The sequence below is a fragment of the Podarcis muralis genome, chromosome 14 (assembly GCF_964188315.1).
Source record: "Podarcis muralis chromosome 14, rPodMur119.hap1.1, whole genome shotgun sequence".
Taxonomy (NCBI): Eukaryota; Metazoa; Chordata; class Lepidosauria; order Squamata; family Lacertidae; genus Podarcis; species Podarcis muralis.
Window position 1 is genome coordinate 10,176,662 of NC_135668.1, and position 15,195 is coordinate 10,191,856.

At 38.5% G+C, this 15,195-nt stretch overlaps 1 protein-coding gene across 9 annotated transcripts in view; it reads right to left on the reverse strand.

Annotated features, from left to right (window-relative positions):
* The window catches only part of MYO9A (myosin IXA), a 177,518-nt gene that overhangs the window by 90,593 nt on the left and 71,730 nt on the right, over nt 1-15,195 (reverse strand). For 8 of the 9 annotated variants that reach the window (XM_077918918.1, XM_077918913.1, XM_077918916.1 and 5 more), the window contains 4 exons: nt 11,784-11,925; nt 10,452-10,647; nt 4,836-4,943; nt 109-184 (listed from right to left, as the gene is read on the reverse strand). In XM_077918918.1, coding sequence (XP_077775044.1) covers nt 109-184; nt 4,836-4,943; nt 10,452-10,647; nt 11,784-11,925 — 522 coding nt within the window. The remainder of the gene's footprint in view (nt 1-108; nt 185-4,835; nt 4,944-10,451; nt 10,648-11,783; nt 11,926-15,195) is intronic. The other variant, XM_077918914.1, reaches the window with a different exon arrangement.

The following is a 15,195-nucleotide window of genomic DNA, read 5'->3' on the forward strand; positions in this document are numbered from 1 at the left end:
GGTTTTGTTTTGTTGTTTTTTTTGTAAAAAGGTAACTTTTCCAAAGTCACAATTTCATATGTAAAGCTCTTGCTCTAGCAGTCACACTTATCACACAATCTGACTTACCGCTGACTTTTCTCATTGATAGTGTTAACTCCCTGCAGATCTGAAAGTGGTGTTCTGGGACGTTTGCGGGCAATACCTGTGGCAGCATATCAACAAAAAAATTAACATTCTATTTAGCATTAGATAAATTCTCTGCACCAGCTTGGGAGTGGGGAAAATCAGACTGCAACATGTGCTGAAAATGGTACATGCTGGGAACTGGGGGAGGGGGGAGGGAGAGAAGAACCATAAACGAGGAGCCATGGCTGGTAATAATGATATATTTGACTTAAGCTCTTAAAATAAAGAAAAGATGTCCTAAACTCATTTGCCACAAAATTGACTTATAATCCTACATATAAAGCCATATTTTAAATATATTTTTTAAAAGATGCACATCTCTATATCCAAGAAACAACACAAAGGGGAAAGCTTTTATAGGAGGAAAATATTGCAACTAAGAGCCACACCTCCAATAAGATTATTATCTGTAAAAGTTCTTTTCTGGTCAGCTGCTTTCTCCTTCTTATAAAAGTAGAACAATGCAGACCATATGAACACCACAAATTTGTGCAGAGGTAAGCCTCTGGATTCTATTAATAGCTTAACTGGAAATCTTTCTTATATACTGTGCTTGGACAACCTCCAACCTGGTAGCAGAGCTACCAGGAACAAAGTTCACTATTTTGGTCTGGGCATTTTCTTTTTAAAAGCCCAGCATGGTTCAATACATTTTACTGAATACAAGATACACTTCTTAGCTGTTCCATCTTAAAAGCTACAGCCTCTATTGCAAAACATACTATGCAGAATTTAACACAAACATGGCTTGCCTTAAGTGGGTCTGAAAGTCTCATCTGAAATGCAAAACTATGGGGGCTCTAACCTGCATTACTAACCCTAACATAGGTATTCAGAGATGGTGCAGCACAGTGGACAAGAAATGAAACAGGAAATTCTTGGTTCCAATTTCCCTCCTCCACCATGTCATAACAAATCAGATACAGAACTGACCTAATTTACAGGGTTTTCTAAGGATTAGCTGATAATGTATATTCAGCATTTAGAACACTCAGTATCCTCAAACTGGATTTATAAAGGGAGTCAACTGGCAGATGAGATTGGTTTAACAATTTTGGAACCTTTGAACCCAATCATCTGGTATGGAATGACCCCCAATTTTAGGTAACTAGATTTGCAAAATAAATTTACTGGTTTGTTCCCCTTTGATATATCCTTGTGTAAGGGAAGTACAAAAAAATAAGATATTATACACCTCCACACACTTGGCTAGAAGTCAAGCCAAGACTTATTGCTTTTAATAAGGCCACAAATATCCTAATTAGCAAAAAAAACACCCACAAAAAACTGAGCAAATAATAATAAATCTTTCAGTCATAGTATACCCATAGGACATGAAAAGATTACTGAAGAGATAAATAAATATTAATAAATTAAGGTGATTCAATAAGCTAAAGCTCTATCTTGATGACGAGATTTGAAGGTGAGCAGTCTTACTGTGTTTGGCAAGAATCACTCATGCAATGTAATCTTCTCTGGGCCTAGTCATTTTCAAAACATTAAATTAGTATTTGTAAACTTTATTATTTCTTCCATGACCATTGAATTTTCTTAAGAGCTGCTAGCGAGGCCCTTTTGTCAACAACTATGCATGAATTGCATCATTCAGGATTTAAGAGCAACGAGGGATAATATTTATTCAATTTATTAGCCACCTTATACAAAGCGTCTCTAGGTCACTTACATATACAAATTAAAATAACCATTAGGTTTTAACCATAAAATATTGTCCCGTCCCGTCCCCCCCAAAAAAGCAGTAAGCGTGATTATTACTCTCTCAAAAGCCTGGGAGGTGGTTAGTGGCGAGCAAGCAGACATCCCTGGGAATAGCATCCCATGAATTAGAGGCCACAACTAAATATCCCCTCTCCCTTGCTGCCACCCTCTGATCCTCTCTCACATGATCTTCAAGTGAAGGGAGGTATTCCATTTGGTATCAGGGTCCTGAGCTGTATAGGCCCTTTTATGTTAAAACCAGCACTTTTGAGCCAGACTCAGAAACACAAGCATATGTGCCAGAACCAGTGTCGTATGTGCAGACTGCTTCATAATATGCTACTGTAATGTTCTTAAAATAAGTAGTCCCCTGTGGGGGAAGAGAAGCATTCAACTATATTAATAGAAAGCAATAAATGCCATCCCCTAAGAATTTGTATCGCACCCACTGCTACGTAACTGATTCATAAGGACCTAAAGTCATGGAATAAGGAGTGAAGTCTGCAGAAGTTTGCAAATTGTTCAGGACAGAAGACCACGGATGTATACCAAAATAATTTGCAAAGTAAAAGTTATAGCAGTGTGTCCCTAACTACTACTTTTGTGTTTTTATATTGTTAACTGCCCCGTGGTGCTTGGATGATGGGTGGTATATAAATCAATCAATCAATCAATCAATCAATCAATCAATAATACTTGGTGACCAGTTATCTGTAAAATCATACAATGCCTTCCAAACCTGATTAGAAATTCACAGAAGCAAGAGTCGGAAGTATCTCCTCACTGTGTGACCCAGCACACAGATGGCTGGCCTAACAAGTGGTTACACACACACTGTGGCAAAGCTACAGCTTGGTAAATCTGCATTCTCCCCATGGAAAGCTCCAAATAGGACGAATGGGCAACAAAATGGCTATTGAGATGCAGTGTAAGAGCAAACTGATAAAGACAGCCAGTATCTTAATATATTTATATAAAAGCTATTGTGCAACTTCATTTGAAACACTTGTGTGTAGTTCTGGTCACCTTAAGAAAGGATAATGTAGAGCTTGAAAAAGCAAAGGGCGACTAAAGTAACTGAGGGGTTGAAGCACTTTTTCCCTAATGGGAAAAGGCAAAAGTATTCAATACTTTTTGAATTAGAAGCAAGATTAGGGAAGGACACAGTAAAGACTTAAAATTATGAATGATGTTGAAAATAGGGAGGCATTTTTTCTTCCTCTATGCTGGAACTCGAGCTAACCCAATGAACTTGATTAGCACAAGACTCAGGACAAACACAGTTTCACACAAAACGTAAAACACTTTATGGATTTTGTTAGCAACAGCTTTTGCAAAGAGTACTAACTGATACTTTTTAAAAAATAAAAAAGATGGGGGAAATTCACTGGGCCTAATCAACAACTCTTGCCCTTGACTAGATGGAGCTATATGCGGAGGACAAAGGGATGAATACCAGATGCTGAGGACAAACAGGAGAAGGCGGTTGACTTCCAGCTTCCCACAGGCATTTGGTTTGATGCTGCTGGAAACAGAATGCTGGCCTGGATGGACCTTTTGTCCAGCAGAGCAGTTCCTACACCATTCCATCCAAAACTGATTTCAGAGCACACTTTTACAATTTTTTCTTTTAAATTATATATTCTTATATTCAAACATGATGGAGAAAATCCATGTAATGCAAGACTCATGCAACTTATTCAACTCAGTTCATATAACACCATCCGTTCAGCCCTTCTTATAGGTTAACACCATCCACACCTCTTGCAGAGGGAACACCAACCTTTGTGGGGGGTGACACTCCAAAAGATACGCAACATATACATGAGGGAAAGGCATTTCCTTTATTAAGATTAGCAGTGATGTGGCGTCTCTATAAGCCATTACAGCACAAATGCAAAAATGGAGGTCTATGAAGGCACAAGGTTTCAGTCTTCCTTGGAACCCAACACACTGAAAAGCTGAATCAATTCTGTCCAAGTAGTCAGGCAAACATTGAAAAGAAACTTTTTTTAAAAAATATCTCCTGTTTCAAGAGTCTGAAATGGTGATGCGCCTGATCATTAAGGTGGAATGGTTACTGCATATGCAAAGCTGTTTAATGAGCAAGTTAGCATCAAGGTACCCTTCAGTAGGCTCCCAATGTAATTGTAACACTGAAACACCATGCGCTACTCTTTATGGCAGAGGGTGTTATGTTTCATGCTGCTAGACCCCTGCTCCTCCCACAACAGAAATCCAGCCATCATTAGTATCAAAGGCAAACGGGCCTGGTTTTCATGCAGGACTAGTTCATTATGTAACAAACGGAAGTGAGGAGAAGGAAATGGAGACCAAGTGCATATCTATTCTCTTCTATGAAGGAAATCCTCCAAAGGCAGAACAGTTATTCTACATTGCACTAGAGTTCTCAAAAAGTGGAGGGTTTTCTTTTTTAAAAAGATGTATATACATTTATATCCACATGTAGACACTACTATATAAAAAAAGAGGGCACCAGAATTTGGTGGAATCTTGCAAAAAAAAAAAAAAATCTAGCTAGAATAAATACAGATTAGATTATTCCTCTGTCTAAAGGCTGTCACTAATGAAAAGCTTTTAACGAAAATCTTGGGATACCTAGGAGATATAATCAACAGTTTCTTCGGTAAAATTGCTCCATGCCTTAATCAGGCTTATATACTGGAAAAATCTTAATGACTGAGGTAAAAACAGGATTCAGAGCATCCACTCAAACCTCTAGGGCCCATCCTGCCTATAAATTCCCAAGAAAAGGGCACTAAGATCCCTCCTACGTTTTAACAGGTCTTGTCATTCAAGATGCCTTCAGGTTCTACATTACAAGGTTCCAAGCGTGCTTGCCCACCCTTGCTACTAAGAATGCTCCTGGTTTCCATTTCCTGCTGTGTGTGAGTGTCATGTCAGAGAGATGGTGGGATATGGCGCCTTACTGTACTTCTCCTCCTTGCATCTCTGCAGGATCTCTAAGCTCCTCTGATGAACTGGGTGATGGAGAAAGCTAAAACTATCCACACTTTTCAAAACCGCATCATCATGCCCTTGGGAAGCAAAACAAAAACATGGAGAAAAGAGAAAGATTACATAAGCAGAAACCAACGAAGAGTCAAGAACAGTGCGGACAACTGCCTTATTGACATAGAATAGTTCAAAAGTGATGGGGTGCTTTCTGCCTACGGACAGTAATTTCACCATTTCTAGCAATTCTGAGGAGTGCACAAGACAGAGATGAACTGATCTTTTACTGGATCGTTGTAAGGCAAGTTGCTGGGTTTGGGGCAACTTCCCTTCGTTTTTTGAAAAGATAAAGCTGCAGCCAAAAGAATGAATTATAAATTGGAATCAACAGTGAAACAGCACTGCATTTTATAATGCATGGCCATGATATGTGTTAACAATTTTATCATAGCATTTTCATAAAACAGCATGACATTTCTATGTTTAATGGGATTAATGAGCTCACTTACCCATTAGCAATTAGGATCACATTTTCCAAAGGGCATTACCTAATGCATCATTTTAAATAAGCTGTTCTGATTATTATAAATATGTGTATCTGATGTGGGCTGTGAATTATTTCCAGATTAGGTATAGCCTGCTGAAATGTGAAATTCAAAACAAATCATAACAATTATTGCTTTTATGTGGCTCTTAGGGCTTTAATCTTGAAAACAGAAAACTATCATCCATGTCTCCAATAATTCTAATTATTACTTATCTTGTACTTCCAGTCTTGCAAAAATCCTGCATCAGATATGCCAGATTCTGCATGTGGACTCTCATAATGCAGGACAGGCCTATTTAATCTACATAATTTATTCTAGGTGCTCTCTTTGTTACAGTTTTTTTTTTACTTTCAAGCATCATGAGTTATTATTTGTGTTGGGCTTGATTCATATTATTGTTGTTACAACATAATCAGGAAGATAAAGACTAAATGGCAGTGCCTCTTATGTTTGTAACCGAACATCAGAAAGGCTCAAGTCTTGCACTGTAACACTTGGGAACTGCTTTCTGGAGGCAGATCTGGAGATGGTTCACCACAAGGCGCTTGTTGAGGGTGTTGTTTTGAGTGATTATTACAGTTCACCTCTCATATGCAGGAACAAATGACACTCAAAATAACTCTCTGTATGAACAACTTGTGAGGAATCTTCAGCAGATATGCCACAAGATTTAGTTCATAGTTAAGCCAAGGGAGATTTGAAGTTTGTATAGTTTAAGTTTGCCCAAGACTTTTCTGCTGAAGAAACAGAGGCATTTGAGTGATGTCACAAAATTGTACTTGTACAAAAAGAACAATTCATGAAACTATCATGTGATTGGACCATCAAATATATTTTTCTGGAAGTGAGGCTATTTAAAATCTGGCTTCAAATTACCAAAATTGCTAAGTTACTCAGTTACCACTGAGTATCCTGAGCTTGTTGAATCAGTCTCTGTGCTTATTTTTGCAATACAGGTTTTTTCAGCAATGACAGCTATGAAGACAGTAGCAAGCTATCTATCAATACTGATCTCAGACTATGTCTGGCAACTACCAAACATTGCATTGACCTACTTGTTGGAAAAATGCAAACTCAGCCATCCTACTGATGATGCTTGCCATAATGAACTTTTTCATTAATTATATTTGACACTGCCTGTTTAATCACCTGTTTTTAGAATAACTTTCATAGTTTATGAATTAATAGCCTGCAATCAGTTGACTGGTGTTCTTAGATTCCCATTAAAAATAAAACACTGTGAATAACTGCAAGTACTATAAATATTTCAACAAATTCTACACAGTTAAGTAAATTTTTGCTTGGATGCCTCAAATAATGGTTATTAGATAGGCAAACTTGCAATTAAAACACTTGAAATTGACAGCTGCTTAAGATCTTAGGTCCAAAATTCATGTGACAACAAATCAATAGACCATCCTAACAAGCAAATTTGGAATTGTGGGTTGCAATACCAAAAAGCTTAGGGACAACTGCTTTAACAGCCCACATCATATAACTTCCCTGCAAACTTTGTAGAAGCAAATCGGGATGAATGTTCAACAAACAAGTTGTCTGGAAGTGACCTTGATGATGAAATGGAATGAAAGACTGACCGAAGGAATGGATTAGACTGAATAAATTTCAGAACAGCTGCAGTCTAGATGTGGACAGACCACAAAAAAGTTCATTTTAAACTGGATGCTGCATATTTATTCTATGATCTTGACTGGGCAGTCTACCTCACATTATACCATTTTAACTACTAGCTTTGTTTCACCATCAATAGCCAGCAGAAATGGTTACATAATAGGGATTATACTGACAGTAACATGGGATAGCTAAATGCAACACAAACATAGCTCAAAACAGAAAGAGTTGCCAGATACTTAAAACAGTCTCGTGTAAGGGTGGCTATTTAACTTTGCAGCATATGCCTAACACAAATGATTAAGATAGAGGATGAACCAAGAACTACAGCAAAATTTGATACAGGACCACTATTACAGGGAAATTACAATGGTGGAAATAGATTCTTTGCCTGAAATTTTCTACATCATCTAAATATTACAATTTAAAAAGCCAGGGTTTGCACTCATAATGATTTCACAGGCCCACTTGAATGTGGATCATTTTTATGTGAGATATATTAATCAATTTTTAGTGTGGAAAGCAAATCTTTCTTCACTAAAATTTGAAATACGAACTTTGAAAATGTGATGTTTGTTTTTTACTTTCAGTTATCAGGATGAAAGTTTGCTACTATAAATGTAGAAGGGCTACAGTATCACTTGCTGAGTCAGGAGAAGAAAAGCACAAACTGTAGACACTTGCATTCATTCAACTCTAGAAACTTAACAGATGTATTTGAAAAGCTAAACTACATAAACAGAAGTACAAAAAGCTACAGAAGAAAACACTGCAAATAAATATTAACTTCAAGTTAATGCACAGCACTGATATTCAACATCACTGGCACGGAAAGAACAAAATAAAGTGATTTAAAACGAACGAGACATAGGCATGAGATACTTTCCATATGTACCATAAATGTAACTGTAGAAGCTTTCTCAGACAATATTTCCTATTGCTTTCTGACTGTCCATGAGATGTTCCACACACCTGTAGATAAAAGCTACCCTTGTAAAGAACAGCAGTATATGATTAAAGAAGTATATCTAAGAGTTGATGTGGAATGCTCACATCAGGAGTTCAAGCTATGCCAGGTGCAAGAAATGAAAAAGCCCTGACTATTCCACTTAACGCTTTTAGATATTCTCCATGGTACATTTGTAACAATTAAAAACAGATGAACTATAAGGGTCCAAAGTTTAATTTTTCACACCATCATTGCCTCCAACTAGATTTGAGTTGGCTAGAAAATTTACCACTATTTCGCTGGAAAATGCCCCCTCTGAAAGCTGCTTTCCTTAGTGGAAGCTACTCCCCCCCCCCAGTACAAATCAATATGACTAATCTGACCCAATAATCATTCCCACCCACCCATGCAAGCAGCAGCTACTCCTATCATTATACATTTGTAACATGTAGTTTGGCCAGAACGAAAACCTTTTAGCATCTGCAAAAATGTATTTTCATTTGTCCAAAAGGAAAGCTCTTATTCCCCTCTCCCCTTGAGTTTCCCATTTTTAGGAATAAGATCACAGCAATAATAAAAGCTGCAAGAGGCTGACACAGTTAACACTCTGGATATTTGTGAAAGCAGGTTAGATTTTGTTTCTCGCATGACATCCCCCCTCCCTGCCAAAAAATGAAAGAAGAGCAAACATGGAAAGCCTGTATACCATCAACATATGGGTATATTTTTGCCAATATAGCTTTTCAGCATATGCACTCACAGCAAAACACACATTTGTGTCATATATATCTGTAGTGAAAACATCCACCATCCTACATGAAAACAATACCTTGTGCAATAGCCCAAATTCTTGCTCTTCTAGCTATGTAGTTGATAAACAAGTTAGTACCTGTGCCACAAAATCTGCATTTTGGTTTCTTGAACAAATTGACTGGTAGCCATGATACACTTGGAAGGGATGAGCATATGAAAATTATTGTGAAATAGACTAGAACATCAGGCACAATTCCATTATTTTATTCCTAAATTAGCAGCAGCCAGATTTTACTATAACATTTGTAAGCATGCTTGCAAAACTAATATCCTGAGTAACTTGCAATTAAGTGTCAAATATTTTTTGAATGCTCTTTAGTACAAATGCTTACACGCAAATTGTAATACGTAACAGCATTTGAGTATGTTCAATGTGAATCTCCCCAAAGACGATCTATTACACATTTGTTTTGAGCTAATTGTTTTCAGTTTTGAAAAGAAAAAGGCCCCCAAAACGCAGGCATGAGAGAAACAAGGACAAGCCTCACAAAATACTGTGCACACCTTAAGCAAAATATCCTCAAATATTCAAGGCTACAGATTCAGAGTTCATTAGAATGTAGTTTTTTGGGGGGAAGGGGGTTGAGGTTGGGTTATAAAAAGATTTTAAGGAGAACCAGGACAAGGAGATTATAGCCCAGTTCACAGTAACCAGCAGGCCCCAAACAAACAGCCTGGGAGAAATTAATTTTGTTATGATTAAATGCAAAAGGACTTTTAAAATGACCTTTATTTTATAGTTACAGATAGGTAGCCGTGTTGGTCTGCCATAGTCAAAACAAAAAAAATTCCTTCCAGTAGCACCTTAAAGACCAACTAAGTTAGTTCTTGGTATGAGCTTTCGTGTGCATGCACACTTCTTCAGATACACTGAGTTTATTTTATAAATGTTAATAGAGGGGTGACTAACTTTTTTCAAACCAAGGGTCCCATGCTAGTGGCGGGCATGGCCAATGTATGCACACACAGACAGAAATGCACCACATACACTCACCAGACATGCCATCACATAGCACCTCTGTTGCACACAGCATTTCCAGCCCTCCCCATTCTGGTGCTGGAGTGCTAGTGGCTGGAATAAACTGCATTTTACTTTGCCCAGATCATTCTGGGCAAAGTGAAATGACAGCATTTACAGTGATTCCCACACCAGTGCTGGAATGGTGGGGAAATGCTGTCTTTTACTCTTAAAGAGCAGGAAGAGGGCTTTGTTTTCTATAGTAGTATTGTGGTGCTGTGGTACTAAGACTGGAAATAAAATCCATCTACCTATTCTTTAGGAATCATCTCTAAAGGTTCTATGCATTCAGACTTTGCCAACAACAACAACAACAACAACAACAACAACAGGCTCAGTTAAAACTATCAGGTATGTTTAATCAACTTTAAGACCTATGCCCTATCAAAAGCTCACACAATAGTTTGTCCTAAACTATTAAGATCCATCTTATTTTTGTATTCATGGGATCATGAGGTTCATCTTTTATGTGCCACAAGCTTTAGGGGAGGGGATGTAAAGCATATAAAACCTTGATTTCTTAGAATGCAAGATCTGAAATTGGAGACTAGCCCTTAAAGACACAGCAGACACCTTTGAGAGGTTATGGACGAACCCATTTTATATGAAGACAGTTACAGTATACAACACCTACCAGTTTTCTTCTCAATGTGCCGCCTTCCTGCCTCCCTAAATGCAACTACACCTCTGAAGAAAGCTCTGAGGACCGCCCAACGAAACACAGCAACAGGATCAATTCCTATCATTCCACAAATAAAGGCACTCTTGCTGCTTCTTAGGAGAGCAACAATGTCTGGTCGCATATGATCTGTATTTTTCTCCCGGAAATCCTAAAGAGGGAAGAAATGAAATACAGTGTTCAGCAAGTCCTGAAGTAGTAGAGTACAAGTTTTCAGGGCAAAAGGTTTTGGGTTCAATCTCTGACATCTTCAGGTAAGCCTGGGAAAGATTCCTACATGAAATCCTGGATATAGCCACTGCTTATCAGTGTACAACAACTCTGAGCTAGATGAACTAGTAAGCCTGACTTGGTATAAGGCAACTTCCTATGTTCCTAAAACATTTGATTTCTACAATAGTCAGGGCAATAATATATGCTCAATAGTATGCTGTACATCTGTTAAATGCATCTGTTAAAGCTGCTTGGCCGAATAAGGTTCTAAGACGTTCCTCAAGCTTAGCATTATTCTCTAGCACTTTTTGAAGCATTTACAAATTAGATGAAATATGCATTGTCACCGCTGCTAACATTGCCTAAGAAAGCAATCAAACTTGGGAAATATGAATAGGATCATGGAATGACAAGAATGCAATGGAATCTCACTTATGGTCTTGCACTTCCCTATAAGAACTGCATAATAATTTCAAACTCAAGACAATGTACACATGTTCTTCATGTGATCTGTTTGTGCACATGAACATGATAAGCTTTTCCTACTGCAGGTGGGCTGTGCTAGAATAACTGATATTTTTATTTAAAAATTAGGCCATACACATGCTCACATTCAGGTGCATTAAGTTCCATTCAAATCAATGGAACTTATATGCAGGTAACTATGGTTAAACGTCAGCTTCAACTGGGATAAAAAGGCAAAACAAAATAGGTGATTATGTTAAAGTGCATATATTCTTGATTCAATCCACCAAGTTCCAATATTGGCACAAATACAGGAAGAGAAAAAGTAAAAGTGCAGATTCAAAACTTACAGTACTGAAGTTGAAATCCCCATTTTACAGGTGACAAACCATCTGTCATGTATGTTTTAGTTGCGATTCCTGCATTGCAGGGGGTTGGACTAGATGGCCCTCAAGCTCCCTTTCAACTCTACAGTTCTATGGTTCTATGATAAGGATCACTTAATTCAACAACAAGAGCCTCCAAAGGCATTATTATGGCTTTCAAATATTAAAAGCAAGAATTGCATCTATTTTTAGAGAAAACGTTAGCAGTGAACAATGTACAGACCTTCACACCATATTTAACTTTTCCAGCATAGTGTTTTATGATGAAAGCAGGTTCCATTACAGCTGGAAATTCAATGTAGAGGTTCCCTTCATGTTGACGCTTAAACTTGTCTAGTAGCGTTTGATTTGTGGCTTGTGGGAAACTGAATGAAGAGAAGAGAATGTTTTTAGTTGATGATTTTAATACATGTATTCTTATAAGACATACAGATATATTCAGTTCCCAAATCATTAGATAATTAGTAAAACAGCAACATGTCTATAGAGCTAAAATTGATTGGTTTTTCACTCTCCTTTTCCAGCACACAGGCACTAAGCATCTACAGGCTGCTTAGTAGGGAGACAAAACAGTAGCGGCTTGATCAGCATATTCGCATCACAGCAAAAACTACACTCATATCACGCTTCAAACAAATTGGATTTTTAAATTTTGTTTTCATGCAGGAAAAGAGTATTGTGTGAAGAGAGCATTGTTGCTTAAGTGTTTATTGTTTTTCTCTCCTCCTTTCAGTAAATGGTATACAGTAGCAAAAAAGAAACAAACAGACCAATAACAGGAAAAAACAAACAACAGAACAATCAGCATAATGTTTGGTCACACACAGTGTATGTATATCAAAATTCAGAAAAAAATGAAGGGTAACACAGAAAGAAAGAGGGGGCTTGGCACCATAGTCAATAGCATAAAATGAAGATGTCCGCTCACTCCTTCTCGGGCAGGCAGCTTTGAGGGCAGTCCCCGGCCCTCCTCTGTGAACCAGCCTAGTGAAGGCAAGATTGTCCCCTTGCCGCCAAATTGGCAAATGGTGGCAGGAATCAGAGGGCGTTCCCCTGGGCGCAGTGCCAACTGACCAATAGTGGCGCTTGGCACCATGCCCAGGGCAGGGATAAATTCCTGGCCTGCGGGGCCTTTTGGCCTCTCTCTCACCACGCCGGTTTTTCCTTATGGAAGCTGCAATTGTCTTAAGCGGTGCTTTCCTCCAGACACAATCTGAACCACAAGATCAGCCTCCCACCCTCCCTTGAGATCATGAACACTGAGAAGCGTATCATAAATCACTGGTGCTATCTCCATTTTTCTGATCTGTTTGTTGTGGACACTCCTGCTCAAACAATGTGGTAGCTCTGTGGGTATTTGGGTCACTGTCCAACTTTCTAGCAAAACTGAGAACTTGCAGAGCATGCAGTCAATTTGGGATTGCACTTGGGACTGGGGCTAGCCAGCCTCTCCTGTGAGAACTGCATGTCCTAGAAAGAACTCCTTTTTTGGTTTTTTAGCATCACTTCAGCAAGGGGAAAACAATCCGTTCATGCACCAAAACTGTCTAATAACTGGGGTGCCAACTTGAATAAAACAGGGGGGGGGGGAGAGGTAAGCCCTGCCCCACATAATTGATCACAGGATGTGGCACACTATTTGAACGGCACTGTCCATCAACTTTAGAAAGGCCTGGCCCCCTCAACTATTTTATTGGGGGGCAGGATGAAGAGACCTTGGTCCCTAGGAGTTGGCTCCTATACTAATAATCACTTTCAATTGCAACTTATTTAATAGACTTTCAACACAGAATTTTCTCTTGGGACCCCATCAGCTATTATAGTCTGTGCACACTGGTCCTCAGTATACATCCCTGCCTATACTGACTAGTCTCTATTATGATTGTAGCAAAACCACGAGTGGGGCACAGACATATTTTCCTGCTTTGATGACCACAAAGTTTGAATTGTGAAACGAACAACAAACAAAAACCCTTTCAGGAAAAGGCTATTTTCATGTCCATCAAGTCTCACAGAAAAGTTGAACGCTTTTAGATGCAAGAAAGGAAACTACTGTATGCCATACTTGATGACTCAAGTATGAGTTGATAGGAATGGGAAATTGGGGAAATACTGGAAGGATAATGACATAAAGAGAGTGTGTGCTGAGTAATGCATATCTCCAGAACACATTTCCAAGATTGATTCTCCTGCTATCCTATCACAATGGAATAGATTATATCATCTAAGCTATATAAATATTGTAACTTGTTATAGGAATTCTAAGGTCTCATATATATATAAATCATGTGTTCATAAATGTACAAGGCAAACACACATGCATAAGTATAGTGTCTGAAAGTGTACAGGAGAGCAATCCTGAAGCCATTTTGACTGTCCCAAATTGACCTCAAATATTTCTCTGCAAGGAGGAAGGAAATGGGAAAAGCTTTTCAGTTGTCTTTGGACTGTAGGGGCTTACACCTCCCTTTGCAAATACAGTCTGGCAAGTATCTGTTAAGCTGAGCAAACTATCAATATATGTAAGAGATTCAGGAACTAAAGTATCTACCATCACAAAGGAATGGCCAGGATGGCTAGGTAAAAGCAATCAGTGACCATTATGAGGTATCCTGGCAGACAGGTTTTCTGCTGTAGACCCCCCCTTCAGTTATGTATGTGTGATGTTTTACGGGGCGGTCTTGAGCTACAGGGGAGGCAATTTCAAAAGTTTATATAAGAGCTTGCACTCCATTATTCTGGGTCCCTCCTCCCTCCTGCATGTGGTTGTGAGGACCCTGTTGCAGTAGTTAATAAAGATCAGGTTTACTAGCTGCCTTGCTTCTCAATATTCTTTGGTTGGCCTTTGTTATTTTCTCCTAACGATAGAGAACCTACTTAAGGGCATTTTGGGCTCTTAGATACCCCATAAGGGAAAAGGAACAGTATTTTTCTTATACCCACCTCACTCACACACGAAAACAAAGATCACCACAGCCAATCACAAGCAAACAATCACACCCTAGGCCAACCCCAACCTCTCTCACCACCAAAGGAACACAAGTGAACAACACAAGCAACGCTGACACCAAACTCTACATACATTAAACATAATAGAAACACTGCCACCCGACCCCACCCCTATCCATCTTCCCTCTCTCCACCCCCCCTTTCTTTTTTCTTTTCTTTCTCTTTTCTTCTCCCCCTAATGCCTCAACAAATGAAATGGATTTGTAAAAATGTTACATGGGGGGGGGGGATACGAGGCACTACACTTCTGTAAAACAAGAAAATCCTTAATAAAATAAAATTTAAAACAACAACAACAACAACAACAACAACAACAACAACAACAACTGTAAACTCATTTTCTGAATGGGAACAACAACAACAACAACAACAACAACAACAACAACAACAACAACAACAACTGTAAACTCATTTTCTGAATGGGAACAACAACAACAACAACAACAACAACAACAACAACAACAACAACAACTGTAAACTCATTTTCTGAATGGGAACAACAACAACAACAACAACTGTAAACTCATTTTCTGAATGGGAATCTTTCCTCAGACAAAATGACACCACCCTTACCATCAGCTGGCTTGAAGAAACCCCTGAAAACATTTCATAGAGGACTTAACATG